The sequence below is a fragment of the Rousettus aegyptiacus genome, unplaced genomic scaffold (genome assembly GCF_014176215.1).
Source record: "Rousettus aegyptiacus isolate mRouAeg1 unplaced genomic scaffold, mRouAeg1.p scaffold_m13_p_9, whole genome shotgun sequence".
Classification (NCBI taxonomy): Eukaryota; Metazoa; Chordata; class Mammalia; order Chiroptera; family Pteropodidae; genus Rousettus; species Rousettus aegyptiacus.
The window spans coordinates 82,121,720-82,148,770 of NW_023416312.1; the positions used below are offsets into that span (position 1 = coordinate 82,121,720).

The window sequence follows — 27,051 nt, forward strand, 5'->3', positions numbered from 1 at the left end:
TTAAGGGGATTGTTCGTTTTTTTGGTGTTGAGTTGTATGAGTTCTTCATAAATTTTGGATATTTTCCACTTATCAGATGTGTTACTGGCAAATAACTTCTCATTCAGGAGGTTGTCTTTTTGTTTTGTTGGTTTCCTTTGCTGTGAAAAAAATTTAGTTTGATGTAATCTCATTTGTTTACTTGTTCCTTTGTTTCCTTTGCCCAAAGGGATATATCAGAAAAAAAAATATTACTAAGAGCAATGTCAGAGAGTTTACTGCCTATGTTTTCTTCTAGGAGTTTTATGGTTTTGTGTCTTACATTTAAGTCTTAATTATTCATTTTGAGTTTATTCTTGTATATGTTGTAAGATGGTGCAGTTTCTGTGTTTTTGCATGTATCTGTCCTGTTTCCCGACACCATTTATTGAATAGACTGTCTTTACGTCATGGCATATTCTTGCATGCTTTGTCATAGGTTAAATGACTACATAGGCGTGGATTTCTGGGCAGTTTATTCTATTCCATTGATCTATGTGTCTGTCTTCATGCCAGTGCCATACTGTTTTTATCACTATAGCCTTGTAGTATAGTTTGAAATCAGGTTGCGTGATATCTCTAACTTTGTTCTTCTCTCTCAAGATTGCCATGGCTATTCAGTGTCTTTTATGATTCCATATAAATTTTGTGATTATTTGTTCTAGTACTGTGAAAAATGCCACTGGTATTCTGATAGGGATTGCATTGAATCTATAGATTGATATGGGTAGTATGGATATTTTAATGATGTTAATTCTTCCTATCCATGAGCATGTTATATGCTTCCATTTATTTTCATCTTCAAGATCTTTCTTCAATGACATAGTTTTCTAAGTATGGCTCTCTTACCTCCTTGGTTAAATTTAGATCTAACTATTTTATTGCTTTTTATGCAATTTTCGATGGAATTGTTTTTTTTTTAATTTCTCTTTCTGATAGTTCATTATTGGTGTATAAAAATGAAACCAATTTCTGAATATTAATTTTGTATCCTGCTACTTTACTTATTTATTTATCTATCAGTTCTCACAGTTTTTTTGGTAGAATATTTAGGGTTCTCTAAATATAGTATCATGTTATCTGCAAATAAAGACAGTTTTACTTTTTCTTTTCCAATTTGGATGCCTTTTTTTCTTGTCTGATTGCAGTGGCTAGGACTTCCAATACTATACTGAATAAAAGTAGTGTAAGTAGGCATCCTTGTCTTGTTCCTGATCTTAGGGAAAACATAGTTAGAGATTCCCAGTTAAGATGGCAGAGTAGGTAAATGCTATGTTTGCCTCATCTCCCAACTACATCAATATTCCAACTAAACTACAGAACAACCATCACTGAAAATTGCCTGAAATCTAGCTAAACGGAAGTCCTACAACTAAAGAAATAGAAAAGAAGCCACCTCAAGACTGCTAGGAGGGGTGGAGATACAGAAAAGGCTGGTCCCACACCCACGTGTGGTGGTTAAAAATTAGAAGTGATATCTTGGGTAGGAGTTCCCCCAGGAGGAACAAGCGATCCTAGGCTTATGCCAGGCTCCCCAGTCCAGGATTCCAGTGCCAAGAAGAGAAGTCCCCACAAAATCTGGATGTGAAATTTGGTGGAGATAGTGGCTGAGTGGGTTGGAGGGTTGCGGGGAACCCGTTCATGTACTTACTCATTCTGGACTTGGGCACTAGGGCAGTAGATCAAAGGATCCCAGGGACACATGGGGAGGAATTAAATTGTCTGGCAGCAGGACAAGAGCTGCAGGGGCAGCTTTCTCCCAAAAAGAAGTGTGGTGAAAGCTACTGCTCTTTGTTGGGCCCTCTCCTCATCCAGCATGCAGACACAGGCAGCAGCCACATCTGAGTCTCTATCAACCTGGCTAACACTGCCCTGCCCTGGTGATTCCCTGAGAACCTGCCCAACCCAACTTGCAGGACCACCTATGCTGCATCTAGTGGCTTTTCCATACAGCTTGATTTGGCTCATGCCGTGGACTTTCCTCAAATACCACAAAGGTTCACAAAATTTAACAAGCAGCATCTAACTTCTGTGTACACCATATTTCATGCTGAGCAGCCCTAAATCTGGCATTGACAACAACCAGCCTCAATTTTTTTGTTTGGCCTCTCAAGGCACCTCTAAGCCAAGCATGAGTAGCAGCCAAGCATGAGAATTGCTTGGTGGGACATGCCAGGTGGCCCAGGGCAGCCAAAGGCTACAGCTGAAGTTGGCCTGCATCAGGACCCCTCCCAGGAGACCCCAGGGCAGGCACACCTGATGACTGAGCCAAGCACAACTCGAGATGACATCTGAGGACATCACACCCAAAGGGTGGACTAGGCATACACCAGAGTCCTACAAATGCGAATCCTGCTCTGTAGGATCAGCTCCTGCACAACAGCTATTCCACTGTATTCATGGGAAACCCTCACTACTAATCAGCTCGAGAGTAAAATACTCCCATTAATGTGCAAATAGCACCAAGGCTCAAATATAAGAGAAAGGCACACACAATCCATACAAGGGACACACCTGGAGCAACCAGCTTTAGTGACCAGGGAGACTGTGCCTATGTCCCACAGGAAACCTACCACAGAAGGCAACTCTACTAAGACTGGGTGACATAGCAGTCCTACCTAATATATAGAAACAAACAAAGGGAGGCAGCCAAAATGGGGAGACTAGGAAAGATGTCACAAATGAAAGAACAGAACAAAGCTCCAGAAGAAGAAGTAAAGAAAATGCAAACAAGCAATCTACCAGATGCACACTGGTTATAAGGATGCTCAATTAGCTCAGGAGAAGAGCAGATAAACTCAATGAGAATTTTAACAAAGAAAGAGACAACATAAAAAAAGAACCAATCAGAAATGAAAAATATAACAACTAATATAAAGAATACCTTAGGAGGTATCAATAGTAGATTAGATGAAGCAGAGGATCAAATGAGCAATTTGGGTACACCTAAAAACACCCAATGAGAATAATAAAAAAAACAAATCCAAAAAACTGAGGCTAGTCTTGGTTGTAGGTTCTTGTGTTTCATCAATTTGAACATTTTGTGCCAATCCCTTCTGGCCTGCAAAGATTCTGTTTAGGAATCAACTAACAGTCATATGGAAACTCCCTTTTTCTTGCTGCTTTTAGGACTCCCTCTCTTTGTCTTTAACCTTTGCCATTTTAATTATAATGTCTTGATGTGAGTCCGTCTGTTTTCCTCTTGTTTGAGACTCTGTACTTCCTGGGATTACATGTCTATTTTTCTTGCCAGGTTACAGAAGTTTTCCTTCATTATTTCTTGAAATAGGTTTTCAATTCTTTGTTCTCTTCCCTCTCCTTCTGATAGCCCTATGATGTGAATGTTGATACACTTGATGTTGTCCCGGAGGCTCCTTTTTTTTTTATTCTTTTTTTGTCGTTGCTGTTCTGATTGTTTTCTGCTGCCTTATGTTCTAAATTGCTGACTCGACCCTCTGCTTCATCTAATCTATTGTTCATTCCTCCTAAAATATTCTTCATTTCAGTTACTGTATTCTCCAATTCTGCCTCATTCTTTTTTATGTTTTTTCTCCATTGTTATGTTTTGTATCTCTTAGTTAAAGTGCTCACTAAGTTCATCTACTCTTCCCTTAAGTTCACTGAGCATTCTTATAACAGGTGTTTTGAACTATGTGTTGAGTATATTCCTTGCCTTCATCTTGTTGTGTTCCTCTTCTGGAGCTTTGTTCTGTTCTTTCATTTGGGGCATGTTCCTTTATCTTCCCATTTTTGCGGCCTCTTTGTGTTTGTTTCTATGTCCCCAGTTGTCTGACTTCTGTTCAGCCATAGCTCAAGTAACTCCCAATGATGATGATTCTATAATTTAGTTGTAATTTTGATGTGACTGTGAGAGGAGACAAGCACAGCATTTACCTACTCCACCATATTGACTAGAACTCTGATCTGCAGATTTTAATTATGCATGGTATCTTATTCTCTTAACACAAACTACCATCACTGTTTCTTCAAATAGGTTCTCGATCTCTTACTCTCTGTCTTCTCCTTCTGGTGCCCATATGATACAAATGTTGTTACATTTGATGTTGTCCCAGAGATCTCTTAATCTTTCCCCATCTTTAAAAATTCTTTTCTCTTATTGCTGTTCCGATTGGTGTTTTCTATTACCTTGTCTTCCAAATCGCTGATTTGGTCCTCTTGTTCATCTAATCTACTGTATTCTTCATTTCAGTTTCTGTATTCTTTATTTCTGACTTGTCCTTTTTGATGCTTTCTATGTCCTTTTTATGCTTACTATCTCTTTGATAAATTTCTTCCTGAGATTGTCTATTCTTCTCCTAAGATCAGTGAGCATCCTTATAACCAGTGTTTTAACCTCTGTATCTGGTAGGTTGCTTGCCTTCATTTCATTTAGTTATTTTTCTGGTGTTGTCTCCTTTTCTTTCATTTGGGACACGTTTCTTTGTTTTCTCATTTTGGTTGCCTCTCTGTGTTCATTTCTGTGTATTAGGTAGGTTTGCTACATCTCCCAGTCTTGGATGGGTGGCCTTATGTAGTAGGTGCCCTGTGTGTCCCAGTGGCGCAGTCTCCCTGGCCACCTGTGCCAAGTGCTTCAGGAGTTTCCTTATGTGAGTCGTGTGTGCTCTCCTGTTGTAGTTAAGCTTTGATTACCATTGGCACGTCAGTGGATAGGACTGGCTCTCAGGTTGACTGGCCATGAGGATTGGCCACATCCACTGGGTGTGAGCTTCTGTGTGGGGGCTGACCCCACGGAATGGGATTTTCCCAGTGGACTGGTATGCCTATTGAGACCATCTTTTGCATGTTCCACTTGTGGGGCTAATCAGATTGTGCTCCGTTGTGGTCTGACACCAGCCTCTCCAAGTGTGTTAGTTCTGGGGTGCCTTGGGAGGGGCTCCCGTGGCAAGCCAAGTTCAGTTGCTGCCTGTGATCACCCGGGACTACCTGGTAGGATCTATAAAGTGATCTTCGGTTGGTTGCTGCCTTTGTTGGATGTGGAGGCACATGCGAGAGACCCCCAAGCAATCTGAAACTGGCTGCCACCAGTACTGGGCCTGGGGCCGCTTAGCAAAAGGTCCAGGGCAACCCGAAGGATCAAGGCTGCCTGCCAGCTTCCCATAAGGCTCAGCAGCTGAAGGAGCATTGTGTGGTATGCGAGTTGGGTGATGCAAGGTCCCAGGAAGTCACCAGGGTGGGGCGAGTGGTGTTTCCCAGGTTAGTGCAGATTCATATTTGCTGTCAGTGCTGAGTCTGTGGCCATTCACAAAACTCTCAGATCACAAAGAGCCTTGGGCCTGCAGATCCCTGTGGGCTTGCAGACCCATGATATTTGTTTAAAAGATACTGCGGCTTGGGCCAGGGCTGGTTGCCCACCACCTGAATTGTCTCCGGCAGTGCGGGAGCGGAGGCCTGTTGATTCTGTTTATAGAGCCTCCAGCTGAGATGACCGGGTGAGGCTGGTTACCCAGCCTTGAATATGCCTCTGGCAATTCTCCAGTTGGGTGGGGTGGGGTCCCAGGGAATCACCCAGGTGGAGCAAGCACAGTTCACCAAGCCAATGCAGATTCAGATCTGGCCCTGTGTGGAAGGCTCAACACAACCAAGATGGTGCCCATCTGTAGGCTGCACAGGAGGAGTGCTCAACAGAGTGATAAGGGTGACTTTATCTCCAGCCCTCGCCCTGTAGCCACACAATTGGTTCTTTCCCTGTATGTGTCTGGTGCCTCTTGATCTGCTGTTCCTCCAGTGGAGTCCAGGGTGTGTGTCTTCAAGTGAGTCTGTGTGTGGGCCCTTTCAGAAGATGTCTTTGTTTCTAGCAGCCTTCCATCTAACCCAGATGGTCAGAATCCCCTCTGATTTTTACAGCCGTATTTGTGGGGACTCCTCTTCCCGGTGCTGGAACCCTGGGCTGGGTAGCCCTGGTGTGTACCTGGGGTCCCTTACTCTTCCAGGATTCCTCTGCAGCCAAGATATTTCTCTCAATGCTCAACCAGCACACGCCAATGCCAGACCAGCCTGATTTGCATCTGGTTTCCGCCTGCCAGTCTCGCGGTGGCCTTTTCTGTATATCCTTAGTAATAGGACTTCTATTCAGCTAGTCTTCAGATGGTTTTCCAGGTTGATTGTTCTATTATTAAGTTGTAATTTTAATGTGGTCATGGTAGAAGGAAAGCATGACATTTACCTACTCTGCCATCTTGCCCAGAAACCCAAAATTTTAAATGTGTTTATTTTTTGACCCAGATATTCTAAGAAATTTCTAAATTAGCAAGAGACGTACAAAATATGTTGACACCGGGTATTTGTCACAGAGTCCCTTTTAATAACAAAAATCTGTTAAAAAAAAGCCTGAAATGTCACAATAGGAGGTTTGTAAGTAATTATTACACATGCACAGGATGGAATATTATGCAGCCATTTAAAATGATGTAGATGAGTGAATGACAACAGAAAAATATTCACAATATATTGTAAAATAAAAATGGATGCTAAAAAGCAATATGCATAAAAGGATATTTTCTTGCAAAATAATATATATACATAAAAAAGACTAATAACACTTAGAATCAGAAAAACATTTCTAAATAAGTAATACATGCTTATTGTAAAAGTTTAGGGAAAAACAGTATATAAAAAATAAAAATCACTGACATCTCTCAAGGATATTCATGCATTTGATGTATTTCTTTTTATCTTCTCTTAACATATAAACATTCGTGATATTTTAAAATTTTAGATCATACAATGTTGTACCCATATTTTCCATTTAAGATTATACAGTAAACATTTTTTCCATGGTTGTTAATTTTTTCTAAAAACATTATTATTGTCAATATAACATTCTATCATATGCACGTATTATTATTTATTTAACCATTCTGCATTGTTGAGCATTTAAGCTGTCTGTTTTTTTACTATTTAAATTATGCTTCATGAAAAAAAAAACTTAAGATATTACAGATAAAGCTAAATCCCCTTTGATCATCACTCCAATCCCAATCCCCTCCTCCTTTCCTCAATAATATATGTATGAAAACTAATTTCTAAAACATAAAAAAAAAGAAAAGCATGTTGAAGTCTGAGCAGTAATATATGAAGTTGCCAGAATTAAAATAGCTAGGCCCATATTAAAAAGAAAAGAAAAAGAACAGAAAAAGTGACACTCTAAAAATCCTCCTATGGTAATTTGTGTAAATCTGTTTATTTCCTTTAGCTAAAATCTGATAGAAGCAGAATTACAGGGTCAAAGGATATGAACCCATCAAGCCCATACTACTATTATCAAACTGCTTCCCAAACAGACTGTATAAGTTTGCACACCCACCCATCTTTAACATACGAGAGTGCCTGTTCTGTTGCACCCTCAATGTGCACAAAAGTTCTAAAAACAGATATTCTTTCAATGTACTTTGATTTTTAAAATATCTGCCTTATGGAACTTTTTTCCTTTTCTTGCGAAGTAGGGTGGATGCTGTGAAATCAAACAAAAACATTGTGTCACAAGTCTTAAAAGGATGAGGATGGCTATTCATTAGAGAATGATATGGGTACCAACATCCCACTTTAATAATCCTTTGTATGTGCTTTATATGAGGGCACCTGGGGTATAGAGTTCATGGTCCATCCTCCCCATGAAGTGCTATGATGCAAGGGGATCACCTATCTTCTTATCTCTGTCCCCCCAGTACAGTAAGTCCTTACTTAGTGTCATCGATAGGTTCTATGCCTTTAAGTGAAAGGACATATAATGAAAGCAATTCTACCATAGGCTAATTAATATAAACAAGAGTTAAGTTCCTACAGCATCTCATCCATGTTATAACGAAACTATGTCGAAGAAAACAATGTAATTCAAGGACCTGCTGTACAGAGCTGAATGCTGTGTGTGACTTTCAAAAACTTTAGCAAGTTTTTGATAAAAACTTGCTAGCATAAAAATAAACATATGTATGAACTCAAAAACACACTCTTCTATCAAGAGAAACACGCTAAATGCAGAGGTCACAACATGACAGCTCAAGTCTGCACCCCAGGCTCAGTGATCTGGCAAAACAGAACTAACTTTGCTAATGATCTGCTGTGAGATGCAAGAGACAAGTCAAGGTACTCCAGCTGTGTCAACATGCCTTGCTTCTGCTTTCTTACCACCATCTCCATCTTCACCCCATACCTAAGTAGTTCAAGCTCAAATGTACACAAATCTGTCTCTAAGAAGCTAGAAAGAAACACAGCTAAAATACACACACACACACACACACACACACACACACACACATATACACAAAAACTTGGAAGCTTTCAAAGCACCCTAAAGGAGTATCACATCTACAGGTTGTATACCTTAAACTTAAACAATGTTATATATCAATTATATCTCAACAGAGCTGGAGGGGGAAAAAATCAAGTGGAAATGGGAGAAAATATGTCATTGACGATAGTATGCATATAAACATTAGGAATAAACACAATATTGGAAGTACAGAAACTAGAAAAAGAAAACTATAAATATTTTATTGATGAACATAAAATTCAATCTGAAAATATAAAACCATACTATTTTCTTGGATAAGCAGATGATTTTATAAAAATGTAAATTATCTAAAAATTAGTAAGTAAATGTAATTTAACACCTATTAGAACCCCAATAAATGTTTTTAATTGAATAAAATATTAAAATAAAAAAACATACCCTAAAATAACTAAAGGCTAACCACAAACTGATGCTCCCTTGGCAGAGCTCTTAGTCATATAAGTCATCGATCTCTTTCTTCTACTCTATCTGGCTTGGATGCTGACTCAAGCTACTTAGGTACCAGACTCAAGGATAATTTAGGCAGGCACTGCTGTTGGATATGATGAGCTCCCAGTTGCCTCTAGTATTGGCATCATAACCTTCTTTCCCAGTTGGAGCTCCCAGAATATCCACTTCTCTAGCCCTGGGGTGTTCTGTTTCAGTTCTCAAAGCCACTATGACTTTTGAGTAGTGGAGCACTCTATCTCTGTCCCAAAGAGTCCTACCCTGAGCTTCAGACTGCTCTATAATGAGTCTGTAACTGCTTTTTTACCATTCCTGGAATTTTTAATGGCTCCTGGCACCATAGCTGTCCCACTCTCACCTTGTGTGTTTCCCTAAAACAGGAATTCTTGGTCAGAAGCCCATGGATGTGCTTCAAAAGATCTATGATCCCCTGAAACTACATCCAAATTTGTATGTATGTGCATGTATATAAGACTATTTTTATGAAGATGTTTATAGCTTTCATCAAAATATCAAATGAGTTGATAACCCCCAAAGAGGAAAAGAAAAACTTCTTGGTAAGGAAGTATATGACTTTCAAATCTTGCTACACCTGCCTTACCAAATCCCCAGGAAGGTCATGATCTCAGATTCAGGATCTCAGAGGGAAAAGCCAAAAAGTGATTGCTAATCTGTTACTATTATGATACCATTCCCTTACTGACTAAAGCCACCCACTGCTCAGCATCTTGCCAACTGGTTAGAAAGCTCACCTATCTCCATTTCTATGAAAGCTGCTTCATCTGGTAGGGCCCGAGGGATCACTCCAGGGTCACTGAAGCTGGTCCTCAACAACGTAGCCATGGAGAAAAGGAATAGCATGGCAGCAAACACAGGAATGGCAGGAGACAGCTGGACAGCCAGGTAGCGGCATCTGAAGAATGCAGACAATTTAACATTTAGTTACACCTACCCTACATTGACTTTGAATCATTACCAGCATGTCAATCTGGTTTCCATGACAAAATCAGAAGTACCTTGGTGGCAAGAACCACGCCTTTTACTTCTCTTGAATCACCCAAAACTCCTAACATATGATTCTGTACATAGTAGAAGCTCAACAAATACTTAATTGATTGATGCTACATATGACATACAGAAAACAGTCTCAAAGGACCTCCCTTATCCCCCAAGCTCAGTCTCTCTCGTCAGTCTGCTGAGAACTACATTTCCTCTGTGCCTCAGGAAAGGCTCACACCTGTTAAGGTCAGGGAAGCAACTAAGTCTGGATTTGCAAGCACCACAGGATGTCCGCATTCTGGGAAAGTCTATAGCTTTTCATATACACTCATCTGGCATTAGGCATGAGCTCCAGGAGGAGGAAAACAAAAGAGGAACAGTCATGAAGCAGGTTCCCAGTGTCAGACAGAGAACATGTCCAGCATGCTTCGAGGTCAATAAAAAGTTCAGGACTACAGACTGACTTTTCAACACCCATTCCTCTTCTCTCCTCAATTAGCTTAGCTGCTAGGTAACTAGTGACTACACAGAAATAAGAAAATTGTATCTTCTGAACACCCCTTTCCAACACCATGTTTCCTCATAATTCACCTCTTTCCTCATAATTCACCTGGAAGGCCATCCCTCTTCCTCTCTGGATATCTGGGATTTAGAGAAGTCTTGCCTCCTCCAAAAAGCCTATCCTAAGCTATACTAATCTCTCCCTTCCCTGCTCCTGTCATCTTCACTGCCAGAGCCTTGTATTGTTTCCTAGCCGTTTTTCCTTATGTGACTTCATCTCCCCCAAATGGACTTCATAAGAGCAAGAACCTGGTCTTGTTGGAGCAGGAATTCTTGGGTTTGAATTCTGGCTCTACCAGCTCCTGGTTGGGTGACTTAGTTAACTTCACTCTCCTTATCTGTGATGTGCGGATAATTATAGTACTTCACAGGATCATTGTCTGGATCGAATGCATGAATGTAAATTAAACGTTTAATACTGCACTTGAAACACAGTAAATGCTAAGTAAATGTCAGCTATTAACATTATCATCATGATTCTATATCTCCCAAAGCCTAATAAAGTATGAGAATAAAGAAGTTAACAAATACTTGTTGAGTCAAACTGAATTTCAAACCAAATAAATGGGAATATGTGATGAGAGTTGTCACTGACCTATTTTTATTCTCCTCCTCCTGAGGCACTTTTTCTTCATCAACACAGAAATCTTCTCTTGGAGGCAGACTATAAGTGGATGAGCAAGGGCCAGAGGGAGAGCAGAGAAAGTAAGCTAAGGAAAAAAGCTTACCTCAATGGCATGGGGATCAAGCCAGCTGCATCCACTCAGAGCAAACATTTCACCCCGAGTTGTACATTCTGTACATTTGTTGCAGTTTGGGAACAATCCTCATGAGATCCTCCCCTCCAAACATGCAACTCCATGGAGGGTGCAAACATACTGTAATATTAGACTGAGCCCTTTGTCATGAAGGTGAACATATGTAGTGAACTTGAAAAATGATTTTTGTGACTTTTTGCTTCCTTGTTTGTGTATTTTTAACAAAATTATTGGTCTTATTTTGCCTTTGTATGATTTGCTTCCTTTTCCTAAACACCAAGAATAGGGGGAAATATTTGGAGACCTGAAGGATCTGGCTGAGTTCAGGATAACTAAGGTCTTTCTGTATCACTAGCTTGTGGATTGTCCTATTTTCTATTGTCCCTCTTCAGTAGTACAGATAAATAATCAAGAAGTGAATTCAGAAACAAAAAAAAAATCGTCTTCACTTTATCAAGGACCCGAAGGCCACGGGAGAAACACAGGGCTCCATTTCATCAACAAGCTAAATGAAATTACCACACTAACAGAAAACAGCCATATTCCTAGTCACTGTCCATCTCTAAGATCCCTCTTGAAAACAAAGAAGTAATGTCTCCAGGACTCAAACTGCCCTGATATACAGTCTTCAATCAAAAGTGTCAGAAAAATCAGAGCCACCTGATTGGACACCAAAAGGAGTTTAAATTGTTTTATTACAGAGAAAAGATACAGAAAGTAGACCACACACACACACACACACACGCACGCACGCACATGCACGTGCACACACACATACACATAGGTACACACATGCACACATTCGCACACACACACAAATGAATGCTGCCCCCATATAGAGAAGGACCCACACATTCTCAACTAAGTTCCATTCTAACACCTGCTTGCCAATTGGACAAAAGACAATTTAGATTTGAATTATGCTATGCCATCACAGATAAAAGTCTCTGTAAACTCCACACAGATGACCTTCTGCACCTGCTAAAACAATCCACTCTATATATCAACAAGTATACAACAGGCTCATTGTATTGTTCTCCAGAGATGAGGCTATCGGCAGCCAGTTGTCGCTAGTGAGTGGATGTGGCTGGAAAGACAGATGTGGGACCAGCAGAGACTTTCTACTCCAAGTAAGAAGAAACTTAGAAAGACAGCAGCTAAAATTGTTGTGAACTACAACCCATCATGCCTGTCTTTAATAGTTATAATCAAAAATAGCCACCTAGGTTAGTCCCATCATTGCAGTAAGCTAGACATCGTCTCCGACAGGAATAAGTTTTGTGAAGACTTAGTGGCAATTCCCAACATCAACCTCAAAAGTCAGGAGTATCTTCAAACATCACTAATTTGTCTTAACAAAAGACTAGGTCTGTTATCCATGAATATAAGCTGTTTTTTTAAACTCCCTACTACTTTCTATTGATATTGCTTCTTAGAATAACGGTATCCATACACTTCTGGAAACAGAACTCTCCTTTGTCTTAAATTTACCAAGCGGCCTTCCCCTTTCCAGAGAATTAGAAGTTGTTTTTATCCCTTGTGAATTTAATAAATGCAACCACATTCCCCACTAAGTCTTCATTTCCACAGCCTGAAAAGGGATCATCATTTTAAGTCCTCCTCTCACAACTTCTTGACTGGCCTCAGGCTTCCATAGCTGGGCTAGATGATGACTGGATTCCCATATGTCTGATTGGCCACATGGTGGTACTGATCAGCAGTAACCAGCAGTGCCAGGCTGGGCTGGTGTGTCATGTTCCATCCCCAATTCCTAGCAAACTAGTTCATTGGAGGGACAAGGATAATGCCACAGACTTCAATCACATGAAAAAACTCAAGATTCATGAGTGGAGCTGGTAAGAAACCAGACAGGTTCCATGGCTGGGCTCTACCTCACAGACTGGCAGTGTGCATTGGTTATGTACAATACTCTGCTTCTAAGTCTCCCTAATAGTTTTCTTGCTATGTTTTTGTTGTTGTTGTTGCTCTTTGACAAGTACAATCAATCAGCCAACAAGTATCTGTGGGTCTAACAAATGAAGAATGAGAGAAATAGGAGTTAATTTTGTTGGGATAGACATAATATATGAAACAGCAAGGAATAAGATAAGACCAAAAATCAAATGTTAAGATAGTGATTCAGACTTTAAGGGCTATAAGTGGTCAGAGAAGAGTTGTCTTGGGAAGCTGGTGGCTGCTTGAAACTGCTCCCATAGCAGCTGTTAAGGAGGGCTTTAAAAAAGAGCTGTGCTTGGAAGAGCAGGAGGCACACAAGGACTAGAGCCCTTGGTCCCATATAATGTAAATAAACCTTTGTTTTAAGTCCTCACTGATATGGTCGACTCTCTGTCTTCTTACATACTATGTACCTCTAGAAACACAGTAAATATGTAGAACCACCCATAAGGCTGGTTCAAGGTTCTCCTGATGACACTCAGAGACTGCTGAAAGGGAAAAAGTTTCCTTGGACACTAAAAACATAATTTAAAACCAGCCTCCAGATTACTGCTATGTGAAGGTCAGATGAAAATGCATAACCCTGTTTGGGAAAATTAACCAAACAGGATCATTTTCAATCCTGAGGCAATGAGCCATCCTCTCTCTGAGGGCCAAAGTCTCTATCCAGGCAAACCAGCTAAGTAGTTGCCAAATTTCACTAATACTAACAAATTTCATATTTTGATTATAACAAATATAACAAATTTCAAATATAAAAAATAACAAATTTCAATTTTAATATATTCCTGCTTAAGAACTTAGAACAAGTTCCTGCTGCCTATTATAGTAAACCCCAAGTATCACAGGCCAATATTCTAAGACCCTCCATTAACTAGCCATATCTAATCATTGTCATAAGGTTCTTGTCTTCTCATTGCTCAGTTCCAGAAGCATTCCCCTAATTATCCTGAATTCACTAGCTTCTCACTGCTGCAAGAGGCATTAGGTGCCTCCTTTGTTCTTAAACACAATATTCTCTATGGAAGAAGATTTAGGAGGTCTCTTCTTTCCCTCAGTAAGCACCTCAACTGATGTCAGCATGCTGGGGTACATCCTTGTTCTTTGTGCTCGCTTTCCTCAAAATAGAAGATCACTATACTCAAGACTTATTCTGAAAAGACAAAAGATGCATTCATTGGAGACTGACAGTGCCATACTCATTACTACAAAAAGGTAGTATAAGCTGAAATATACAGATAAATTCTGAATGACAGAACCATGAAGAACTGTTAAAGGAAAGCACACTGTTCAGGAGACATAACCCAACCCTTCTCCAAGAATATGCTTTATCAGGAAGTTGAACTTAGCTAAGTACTATAACAGATTGATATCAAAGAGGCAACTATGCCTTTCTAAAACTGTCATTTGGATAAGTCGCAGATAGAATCTTGGGCAAGATGAAGTACAAGACTGAACCCCACAGAGCAATTCTCCAGAGAATGCTCTCTTGGTGAAAGATCATGATAAAATCACTTTTTCCTCTTTCCAATCTCACCTAAGGAACTTCAGAAATCTGGACCTTGTCACTATAAGTACAGATATTATGCTACATCAGAGTTTTGTTTTGGTCTGCATAGCCCTATTTCTTCTCAAACCTGGTAACTCTGTGCTGTCAGATTGCCTTTTCTCTTCTATCCGTTTTCAGGGACATGGTGCTCCTTTCATCAGGATCACCCACAGAGTAACAAGGTTGGGAGCATGCATTGCTTAATTTTTCTCTGAGCTGTCCCCATCCTGGCAGCAGGGACTAGGAGTGGTCACAGAGGTGATGATCCCTCATAACTCACAAAGCTTACATTCTAGGTCCATCCTAGGAGATGGGCTTCCCTGTTCCTGCAAGGCTACCAGAATACCATGCCAGAATGCTGTCAGTTTTCTACAAAGATGCCTTTATTTTCTGGGAGCATGAGTTGAGGAGGCCCAAATAACCTAGATGTCACTAGGTAACAAACACTAGCTAGCAAGAATACAGAATATGCTGGTCTAGCATTTGGCACTATGTACAGCTTTAGTAATCTAAATATCTTCAGGATTCCATATTCAAAAGTTAACGAGATGAAAGGTAGTGTCATATAGAGGCACTGGCTGGGCAACTGATCTTGATAAACTAACTTTACTTCTGTAGGCCTGGTTTCCTCACCTGCAAAAAGATAGGGATAGTCCCTAAGGTCCCTTCCACTCTAGTATTCTATGATTCTATGAGTCAAGACTTACATTTTAAGTGCATCCAGTATATATTAATTTTGCAACATTTTTGACTACCTACTCTATATAAGGCCTGGTGGAGGGTACTGTAGGGGCCACACAGACATAGGAGATAGTCACTGACATTAAACAAGTTCAAAGTGTAATAACCATAGAATTCAGAAATATAAGAAATGTCATACGATTATATGTTAAATGCATGATATGTACAATTAGTCCCATGAATGCAGAAATTACTAGAAAGGTTTCATGTACAAAGACTCAAGAAGGGACTTGGAATAGAAGTAGAATGTAGATAGGCTAGAAGTGGAACAATTACTAAGCAGCGCTACAAAGCTTCTTTTAGTTTATTCAATTCAATAACTCTATATATCACAAGCACACATGAGGGTCAGTCCAACAGGGTTTGATAGTGCCTTGACATGATTTCCTCTGCATATAGCACAATGAGACATAGCACCAATCATAGCAGCAAACAGCTTCGACTTCGGGGGTCAAGAGACATACAGTCATTCTTGCCACAACAGAAGTCTGGGAATCCTGACCCTACCAGATATCTGATCACAAAGTTAAAAGAGGCAGCTAGGGAGCCATCTCCAGAAAACAGTGCACTTGGTCCTTTCTTTGGGAAGAAGGGACTGAGAAGTGTTCACATGCTCAAAGCTGAAACTGGCAGACACACTCACATTGCCTAAATACCTCACCCTGAGAATATATTAGGAAATTCTTTTTTTTAAGCACTCTACAATTTTCACTCTGCTTTTAAATTCAAATATATTTAGCATAGATACAATTATATTTAAATACATAAGTATATTTAAATACAGCTACCTAACAGTAATTTTCTATCCTCTCCTTTTCTCTTTGTGAATTTGACTCTACCAGATGGACACAAGAGTTATACAGAATTTCAGACTCTCCGAGTTGCAAGAGGCTTAGTGGTAATCTAGTCTACTTTCCCATCCAGAGCAGGAATCCACTCTGTGACAGCAGCCTTGAAAGATGGCCACCTAGCTTCTTTAGAAACACTTCCAATAATACAGAGTTAACTAACTCCTAGATGGACAACCTTTTTTCATTCTATGTATTTAATTTATTGTCTGTCCATTGAAAATTACAGTTCTCTCCTTTAAGAAGTCTAAATGTATAAAGGCAAAATACAAAAGTAAAAAGATGTCTATTGACACTACTAACACTACTTGTTTTTCATCAAGGGGTACTCATATGCCTGACTAGATTTCCCCAACCACCTGGCTGACCCATGGCTGTGTTATAGGCAACTATAAATCAACTTGTTCCTAAGCAGGACTCCCATTACTAAAATGCAGGTTTAGATGTACCTCAGGATCTGGACTGTCTTCCTTAAGACAAAAATGCAGCAGCCAAAGGAGGTGACACCTATGCTGCTGGACAATCTGAAGATGAAAATAGACAGCATTTTTGTGGTTCAGACACCCTCACCTGCCTGAAGGCAGAGGGCTAGATCAACTGGCTTCCTGAGGTCTCCTTAAATTCTAATACTAACAAAGGAGCCTATATTCTTCCCCCTCAGACCCTCTCCCCCACTGTGTGGTTGGTAGTGAATTACAGACTCCAAAGAAAAAGGTCAACCAGAAAGCAACTTCATTCTTCAGAGGCATGCTGGTTTCCTTAGTACAATCTGTCATTGGCTAGGCACTAAGCAGCCAGCACCTACAGTGTCTATGTGTCTGTATATCACACGCGCGCGCGCGCACACACACACACACACATTAATTCTACTATTCTCAGTAAAAAGGATTCAACACCAGGGCCCTCTCCCCTTTAGTCAAAGTTATACTTCTCAATTCCATTCTTCAGCTAATACATTTATATCCTTCTCCCCTCCCCTTTCTCCCTCCTAGTCCTACCCTCAAAAATATTTATTGCACAGACAGTTGCAATTCAAGACAGTTTACGAACAACCTCATCCTTCACATCTTAGGGCAAAGCATATGAAATAACTTGAGGGAAAAGTCATGGTGGTAGAAAACACAAACTGCCTCTGTCAAACAGTAACTTGGCCAATTATAAGCTTCATCCCACAGGAAGTTTTCTTCAGACTCTTCGGGGACTAAGTGGAACAGATCCAAATCAGACTTTGTCTGGCTCTCAGATATGAAAAGGGACAAATACCAATAGCTCCAAATTTCAAGTTCCCTTGGCCAGTCAAACCAGAGGTTTCCTGGTCCCAGAATTACCAGTTTCCTCAGGGCATGGAAACAAATCTCATTTCTATTTTGAATGGTTCCAATCACAAAAAGGTAACCCAAGGTGGAGGGAGTAGGGAGCAAAAAGAGCTAGTAATTTGGTAAGGGATGGAGTAAAAAGAGGAGGATGATAGATAGGAGAGTTTAGCTCTGCACTTCCAAAAAGAAGCAAGGCAAGCATAAAGTAAAGAAAACTTGGAGAGAAGGGTCAAGAGAGAGGGAAATTTTTTTAAACATTGTGCATATGCCTGCTTGACTGCACATACTCACTTGTACCCCGTACAAGTACACATACACACACATGCAGAGCCATGTAACTCAGACTGGAGATCAACTAAGAAACCATGATCAAACTGCCTAACTTCACCAAATACTTTACAAAGTAGGCAGCAGCAGCAGCAGCAAAAGTGCCTTTAACAGAGAGCTCCTCTGACCTTAATTTCCTATAGCCCTGTTATAAACTGGGTCCCCCTCCACTTCCTGCTGTTACTCAGGCCAGCTGCAACCATCAAGATGTCTAACCAAACAGCCCAAAAAATCATTCCTGATGCACTGGGAAAGCCTGAAGTTCACACAGAAAGACAAAAATGAGCCCAAGAGACAAAAGCTCATTTTAACTGCCCACAAAGGCTAGCCAAGATCCCCCTCCTCCCTGTCATGGCCACACTACAACATGGGAGCTCTAGTTCCAGGGCATCCACATACTGAACTACAGTAGGCTCATGTCAAGTGTGGCTCAAAATCTACACACACTTCTTGTCTCCTTTCTGCCTTCCTCATAATAATCCCAAACCAATTAGCATTTTCTCATTCCTAGAGTGTACAGCATTCTCAGCGCACCCAGCAGTCATGTCACAGTACCCTAGAATCCAGCTGGCCACCTCCCTAGAATGGTGGCCTACACAGACTTCAAATAGTGGCTCTAGGAGTGGCTATTACATCACAGAAAAAAATAACTCCAAGGCTGGTATCAAGCACATGCAAAATAGTTGTTTATGTTGAGTGATTCTGAGTAAAAGAAAGAGCAACTCACTTAATACTTTAATAAGCACATATGTGCCATACACATAGCTAGTTTGTAGCACAGCTGAGGCTGGAACCAATCTGCAGGTTCCCAATTCAACTGGCTTTTCAATTTAACAGCTGGCTGAGAGCTGAGCCCTAAAGAAACAGGACTCAGAATAACCGACTAGGTAAGTGTGGTGAGATGGAGTTATGATCATGAGGGATGCCCCTGGGCTCAGGAGGAGTAGGGAAGAGGCAGTCTGTCACTAAGCACCTAAGGAGTCCACTGAAAAGTGAAGTCGAATAATAAAAACAAATTCCTTTATTTCCCAAGTGTGCCAGGGGCAGCCCCAAATAAGTGCTATAAAATTGGTATCAGGTCTTGGTCTTTTTAGGCAGCACATACTTTAAGCATAAAACAATGAATTCAGTTGGCATGGTTTATAGACACTGCTCAAGAAGACAGTGACAACCAACCAAGGGCCATTCATAAACTTCTCAGAAAGAAGGTTCTTCCCCTAGACCCAGAGTAACCATTATCAGGCAACACTACTCAATGAAAACTCACTCGAAGGCGAAGAAGAGTGTACATGTCCCCAGGATGAGGAAGAGGGTCAAGTAGAAGATGCCCTTTTGCCGGGCCATCATGACACGGCCATCGCAGCAGAAGGTATTCCTGCCCGGGAGTTTCTCCCATTTCCGTGTCACCTTCTTTCTCACCACCATCACAGACATGATTGGAATTCCTGGTCCAAATGGGCTTTGTGATTACGAGCGGGAAGAAACAGAAGCTGAGCTCAGCTTTGAAATCACGTTGCCTGCTATTGCTGAGGCTGGGTCAAACATCATCAAAAGTCCAATTTCTAGTCCTAAGAAAAAGCACCAAAAAAAACACAAACAAACAAAAAAAAAAACAAAAACAAAAAAACGAGGCAAGAATATGAAATGCAGTTCAAAAGGCAGAAGATAAGTACTGCCTGAAAGGTTGGGGGTGGGGAAGTGGGAAAATTTATTTCCATCCTGTGTTTGTCTTCTAAAAGGTTAAAGGTTCCCAAAAAAAGAAGGGTGCTAGTATATTTTTTAAATAAACCCCAGTGCTTCCAATATAATATTAATGATTTGTTCAGCGTAGAACCTTGGAGCTAGAAAGGTTTTTTATAAGTGATATCCCCAATTACTTTGTTTTGGAAATGAGTCAAGTGAAGACCAAAAAGAGGAAATAACTTATCCAGGGTCACACAGCCACAAAGCTAAGCCAAGAAAACACATCTGCAGACTTTCAGTCCACTGGCACTTTCCACTATACCGCATTGTTCTATAATCATCATTAAGAAGACTAAAAATAATAGTAAAGTTTCTGTCCCTAAGGAGCCATTTCCTCCCCCTCCTCTGCTTTTCACCTTTCTTCAATAAGCCACTTAAATATGAATCACACCAGGGAACAAGTCACTCTCTGGCAGGGCTAGGAGGTTCTGGATACTCTGGACAGTACCCAGGTTCTATTTATTCAGAAAAAGATTTCCCCTGTTCAAACTTTCAGTAACTTCCTGAGTCCAGGAAATGAATCAATCTTGCTGGTCTGGTCTAACATTTATGGGAATCCTAGTGAAACCACATCACAAACCTGTAGGTGGAAGGCTGACTTAAGCAGGACAGAGTTGGAGGGTGGGGGCAAGGGAGGGGGGAATGGTAGCAATTAAAAACAGTCATAAAGGTGCTCTCTGGGACATTTTATAACTACCATCTCTGCTTAACATCCTGAATCCCCAGGCCCAGCCTTTCTCAGCCATTGCCACCCTTCTAGTCATTTCAAGTGTAGTGCTGTGGCCTCTATTTAGTAACACCACATAACCTGCACTGGCAAAACTGGGGTAGAAGCCTGCAGCCGGACTGACTGATGAGAAACAACCAATTTAAAATCATTCCCTGGCTGGAGAGGGCAAGGTTTCAAATAGAGACCAGGCAGATGAGCCAGGCAATGAAAAGGCAGAGGGCTTGGGAACGGGGAGGGGACACCAAGGTGCAAAGAACACTTCCTTTGTGTAAAACTAACCTGGAAAACAGTCTTCTGATAACCAGGCCTAGCAGACGAAGAGACCAGGAAGGGGAGCCAGGCCTGGGAGAACAAAGATCAAAATCTGTCCAGAACCAGCGACCGGCCCACCCCTTGGGGGCCGAGGCCCGAATCCAGGGCAGGCTGCGGGCGCGGCCTTGGGAGGCCCGCCCCGCCTTCGCCCGCCACTCAGCAGACCACCGCCCCAGGCAGGTTAGAACGCGCGCCACCTCCACTCTGGTACACACTCACGCACGCCCCGCCACGTGTAGTCACCCCTGGCCGGGGGCTCTGCAGCTGGTGAGTTGAGCAGAGGAGTGCCAAAGTCTGTGCGTCTGGGAGCAGCGGAGGGGTTGGCAGCCCACCATGCGGCCGAGACCAGGGGACCCCCACCCCCGCTCCTTGTTACCTGAACCCTGGAGCCCGAACTTGGCTTGGCACTGAGGGCAGGAAGTGGACTGTCCCAGGGGACTGCGTCAGCCGCCCCAAGTGGCAGCCACTTCTCCCCAACCCGAAGGTTGCCTCCTCCTGACAAGGGGCCCCTATGGCTGGGGCTAAAACAGCTGTGGCAACCGCCCACCGCTGGCAGAATGGAACGCTCCTCACGTCACCTGGTCGTTCCAGTAGTTTCTCGCCCTCCATTGGCTGATCAGCCTCGGTGTCTCCGCCCCTGCCAACCCCTGCCCCGAACTACCATTTGCTACTCTAAACGCCACTCAGTGGTGCCGCTGCTCAAATCCCCCACCTATTTCTCGTCTTCATGCCCACCTGCCAAGCCACTACCAGCTTCCCTTTGGGGTCCCAGCGACAGTACGTGAGGCGTCGCCTTCTATTAATATGCCTACACGGAGATGGAGGTGAAGGGTAGTGCCAATGGGACTAGAGGGCATGAGGAACCAGGCTCCGCCCCCCACCCACCTCCACGCACACACACAGGGTGAGATGCTGAAGAAGCCCTGGCTCACAGATCTGGATGTTCACTCTAAACCGGGTCCGCTCTGGGCCTCTCCTGTCTTGCACGAAAACAACCGCGACTAGGGAGTTTACTCTTTAGGAATATAAAAACAAGTCCTCTGCTTCCCAAGTCCTATTCACTAGTTAGGAATCCCATCTCTGTCCCAGTCACCCTGGACTGAATCTAGGAACAAAATAAACTAATATAGGAACTTGAAAGGGATAACTGTAACCAAGAACACAATCATTTTGTAGTACAGAGAACAGATAACTGACATTGAGGAAGTTAAAGAAACTACTGACAGGACATAAATTCTTCCAGGTAAGTAACGAAGTAAAGACTGTCAAAAAGGTTGAAAATTCCTATTAGCTTTGGAGAACTTATGATAATGGGGCAGGGGCGGAGGGGGGATGCGGAGCGATGATGCAAGGCAGAATCCCCACCAACCAACCACACTGGTACTTTCCTTTAGTCAACTTTCTCCCCACCCTGCTCTTGCAGTTACTCCCACAATGAGCCACTGCTACTGATCCCAGTGAGACGCAGCCTTTAGAAGTTCAAGATTGGAGTGGGAAAAACATTTTAAAACCACAGTACTAATATTATATGGCAAACTTTAAGAGGCACTGGGTCTATTTCCAACAGTATGGCTCTGAGTTTCTAATTATAAGGGGAAATATGAGAAAGGGCTGAAGGTGGCTTCTCCTTCCCTGTCACACTGTTGGGGAGAACACCTAGGTTGCCAGCTATTTTCCTGAACTTGAATAAAATTTCTCTAGGGTGTATTATTTGCAATTAATACAGAAGAGACTGCCCTGTTTGAGTCCTAGGATGCTGGTGTTATACATACCTGGTATGGAAGGGAGAGGAACTTCCCTCAGCCCCATCAGACCCTTGGATTCCCAAGCCTGTGTACACTGGATGCCTTTAGGAATAGCATGGTCACCCCAGATGCCAGCCTCCTGACTGTGAAGCAGTCAAAAGTAAACCTCCACAGCACCCAAACATACTTTATCTATTGTCTATATCTCAAGTGCAGGTGAAGCAAAAAGAGTCCAGTAATCAATGTGTCATGGCAACACATTCCTGAGCTCTGCTCCTCCCTGCTCTGGGTCACATTCCCTCTGGAATTATGTGGCTCTGTAGGTCAGGCTTGTTTTAATACAACCTGTTATTATTTGTGTTCACCACTAAAATAAAAACAAAGAAAATTTATATAAACAAACATTCCAAAGCACTTCCTTCTATGTAATTACATCATTTGATATAATCCTCAAAATCTTAATACACACACAACTGAGTTGTAACTATAACATGGGATTGTTTGTTTTATCATCTGTTCTTTTCTCTTTCAATAAACCTCTCAGACTTTATTTATCCATATTGGTATTGGTTCCTTTGAAGGGGAGTTACAGTAACATCATGAGCACTAGAAACACCACTGGAATAAATATATAGGCTTCCATTGTGTAATAGCATACATTCTGGTGTGCTAGTTTAAAAATGCCTGTCTCCATATTTATGGTTCCTGTGTGAGTGTGTGTTTTTTGATGTGCCAGTGTAAAGTACTGTTTAAATGGCCTCAGATCCTGAGTGCCACCACTGGGTTGCAGCTTGCCAGTTAGTGTTGCTCCAGATATTTCTTTTACAAATATCCAGAGATCCATTCAGCACTACACACAAGAACAGACCCACAAACTCAGTCCCCATTCTGCATTCAAGCTCATGATGGCCTTCCCCCCCCAATTTACTCTAGCTTCAACCCTACCGTGTCCCCTTGCCTTATACCCCACACACAGTTCCCATCTAACCTCACCTACCTGACCTGTACTTCTCTCCCTACTGCTGACTATAAATAAATATATATTTGCAGAATGAATTGACGAGCAAAAGGAAGGACCATGGGACACCCTGCTCACATATTACCAACTAGTATTCTCAAGCAACATCTGTTTCCCTGAGGCCTGGGCTAGATAATATGAATAGCAAAAAGCACAAAAGCTTCAAAGCCAAAGAGACCTAGGTTCAAAATCTGGCTGTACTACTAACTAGTTTGTATAAACTTTGGCATGTAGTTGATCCTTTCTGAGCTTATTTCCTCATCTGTAAAATAGAGTTAATACCTACTTCATAGAGTTATAAAGGGGATTACGCATGCTAAATATCTGGAATAGTAGAGAAACACAATCAATGCAGTATGTTAGAATGACAGCTATATGTAACTGTCTTCTCCCACCTCCCTCCTTTATCTACACTGACGACTGGGAGTAGAGAGGTAAGAAAGAGACCCATTCTTCATTTTTTTGAACCTATGTCATCCATATGCCACCATGTTTTCATAGCCCCTAAATTTGTCACTGAAGTTAATCCTTATCTGACTGACCACTTGGTTTCCCAATCCCAGAGGCACCCCACTCCCTCACTGGGAAAAGCTTGAGCAGTAATCTTGTTCTGGTCAAATGGATATTCTCTTGCACCATCGTCTCAAATAAATCCTCAACCTTCTTTGCCACATTATCTATCTCAACAGGAGAGAAAAAATGGGATCTCTTTCATTCCACACCTCCTATGTTCACAGCACTGTGCTAGGACTGTTGACACCTATCAGAGACTGAGAAATACCTTTAAGATGCCACTGTGTGAAAGCCGAATACACAGAAAGCCCAATAAAAATTACCTGGGGTGACAGAGAAGATAATATCACAATGCGACTGAACTATTCAAACTAAGCCTATATCTGCTTCTGATGCCTATCTGCCTCTGCTGGTTCTCAGTTTTGTTTCATCTCTAGATTAGATTTCTGACTCCACCTGGAATGGTTTTAGGTGCTGTGCTTGAGCCCTCAACACTAGCGCTAAGACTATCTTCTAACTAGAGTCATCATAACCTTATTGAGGATCTCCTCTGAGCCAAGGATTGTGCCAGGTGCTTTATATAGATTTGGTTCCTAGATTATGGTTTAAACTTAACATACAAGTGAAAGCATCTGATACTGACCCAACAGAACCCTGGCCTCTGACACTGCTCAGCCCTCTCATTCCAGAAGCTAACCTCAAGGGATTGTGTTACCCAAAAATATAAACTGGTTTATCGGTCAATCATTTAGTATACATTGAGTACCCACAATTTGTTCAGCCTGTACTAGGCACTATGAGAAATGACAAAGAAGTATTTGACATGATCTCAGCCAACAAAGAACTTAAAATATTTTAAGGGAGCAAAGACCAGCTCATGTTAGGTCATTAAAGATAAATTTAAAAAAAAACACAGTGTGGAGTCCAGGTCTCAACTATGCAAAACAGACTCTCCAACATTTTAAGAGCCTGCCTCAAAAGGTTGTACCCTCTCAAATACTGTTGGTAGAAGAGTAAATTGGTAAAATCTTTCAGTAAGGCTATTTGGTAGTATCTTTTATCATTTTTACATTACATAACCATTGATCCAACCATCCTACTTCTATTTAGAAATACTACCACAAATGTTCAAAGACATGTTAAAGATGTTCACTATAACATTGCTTGCCATTGCAAAAGTTATTAAACAAAAAGTTCTTTAATTATTGCATATTCATATAGCGCAGCACTATGCAGCTATTAAAAGTAATGAGATATAAGGAGGGGATAGGTAGATGGTTAATAGGGGTCAAATATAGGGGGTAGGGGGAAGGTGAAGTTGGTAAAGGGGATCAAATATATGGTAGCTGAAGGAAACTGGACTTTGGGTGGTAAACACACGATAGATTATACAGATGTCAAATTATAATGTACATAATTATATAATTGTATTAACCAGTGTTACCCCAATAAACTTTTAAAAAGTCAAAAAAAGTAATAAAATATAGTATATATACACAAAAGAGCAGAACTTCGCTTTTCTGCATGCATATTTTAATAAAAATTTACATTAAGGAGTTAAGTATATGCTGACATGCAAATATAACTTAATATATATTAAGCAAAAAGTAAGTAATCTAAACATTTATAAAATCCAACTTTATAAAAAAATTTTTAAAAAAACTAATTATGAGTGTGATCTTATATGTACATATTTTAAAAGTCTGGAAGGATATTTACCAAACAATGGTTACCTTTGGAGAGTGGGGGTGATGAACAAACTTTTGAGTTTTATTTTACACACTTACTTAATGTCCATATGAGTTACAAGGAGCATTATTAATTTTAGGACTTAAAAAGTAAAGATTTAAAAAATTATTATAAGGCTCTATACCTCTTGCTCAATATGATAGAATGGCCACATGCATTTATCTCCTTTCCTTCCTAAAGATATCATTAGAATTATAGTAAAGGGATTTAAAAAGTATAAGCCCACAACAAAGGAGAGAACACTTACATCAGATGACAATATATTTCACTAATGTCGGGAAGATAGAAATTGGAGGAAAGGGTGTCAACTGAACACACACAAAGACAAAGACCAATTTTGGAGCTGACTCAACCCCAGAAAACACAATAGAAAACATAGGACTCCAGAAAAAAAGGAAGTCAGAAAAAGAGAAGGTATGATTAAGAGCTAGGAAAATTGAAGATACAATAAAGGTGAAAATAAACCAAAAAGGGGCAACAAAGAAATGCCAGGAAAAACAAAAGCTGTACAAGAAGTCCATGGATCAAATATGAAGAATTGGTTCAAATTAACACAGGAAGTGAGCCTCAAGAACAGAGTTTATTCTGAGCAATAGACAAAATTATAAAGAAGCTGGAAGATAGCAGAGATACAGTAAAGAAGGAATATGTCTAGTCGACCTACAGACAAAAAAAAAGAAAAAAACAATCAGAAATTCAAGGAAGATACTAATCTGTTCAAAAATGCCATTTTTCAATAATGAAGGCAACTAGAATTTGGGATAACACAGGAGTCCCCAGCCACCCGGCTGCAGATCAATACTGTTCCATGGCCTGTTAGGAATCAGGCCACATAGCAGGAGGGGAGTCGTGGGAAAGCAAGTGAAGCTTCATCTGTATTTGTAGCCATTCCTCAGTGCTAGCATCACTGCATCAGCTCCACTTCAGACCATTAGACATTAGATTCTCATAGGAGCACCAGTCCCTGGTGCCAAAAAGGTTTGAGACTCCCCTTTGCTCACTCTGCACCAGCCTCAGTGGTCTCCTTGCTGTTCCTTGAACAAACTGGACGTGTTCTCTCACAGGTCCCTTGTACCAGCTGTTCTTCCTGCCTAGAATGATCTTTCCTCAGATATTCACATGGCTTGTTCAATCACCTTCTTCAAGTCCTCATTCAAATGTCTTCTCAGAGAGGTTTGCCCTAGCTAAAATATTTTAAATTTCAGCCCCCACCCAGAACTTCTTATCTCCTTTCTCTACTTTATTTTTTCTCCAAAACACTTACTGTCTTATAACATACTATATATTTTAATTATTTATCATGTTTAGTGTTGCTCTCCCCACCAGAATGTAAACTCAATAAGAACAGGGATTTTCATGTTTTGTTCACTGCTGTATCCCCAATACTGAGAACAGTGACTGGCACATAAT

The 27,051-nt window shown here is 41.0% G+C and overlaps 1 protein-coding gene across 4 annotated transcripts in view; it reads right to left on the bottom strand.

The window, feature by feature from the left end:
• Positions 1 to 21,190, bottom strand: part of ZDHHC9 (zinc finger DHHC-type palmitoyltransferase 9) — a 46,197-nt gene extending 25,007 nt beyond the window's left edge. The window contains exons 1-5 of one of the 4 annotated variants that reach the window (XM_036226650.1): positions 20,993 to 21,190; positions 20,584 to 20,646; positions 19,099 to 19,399; positions 10,932 to 11,000; positions 9,529 to 9,689 (exon numbers count right to left, since the gene is read on the bottom strand). In XM_036226650.1, coding sequence (XP_036082543.1) covers positions 9,529 to 9,689; positions 10,932 to 11,000; positions 19,099 to 19,265 — 397 coding nt within the window. In that variant the 5' untranslated portion in view covers positions 19,266 to 19,399; positions 20,584 to 20,646; positions 20,993 to 21,190. Of the gene's footprint in view, positions 1 to 9,528; positions 9,690 to 10,931; positions 11,001 to 19,098; positions 19,400 to 20,583; positions 20,647 to 20,992 lie in introns of those variants that run through there. The other 3 variants (XM_036226652.1, XM_016152765.2, XM_036226653.1) reach the window with 3 other exon arrangements.
• Positions 21,191 to 27,051: the final 5,861 nt, after the last annotated feature.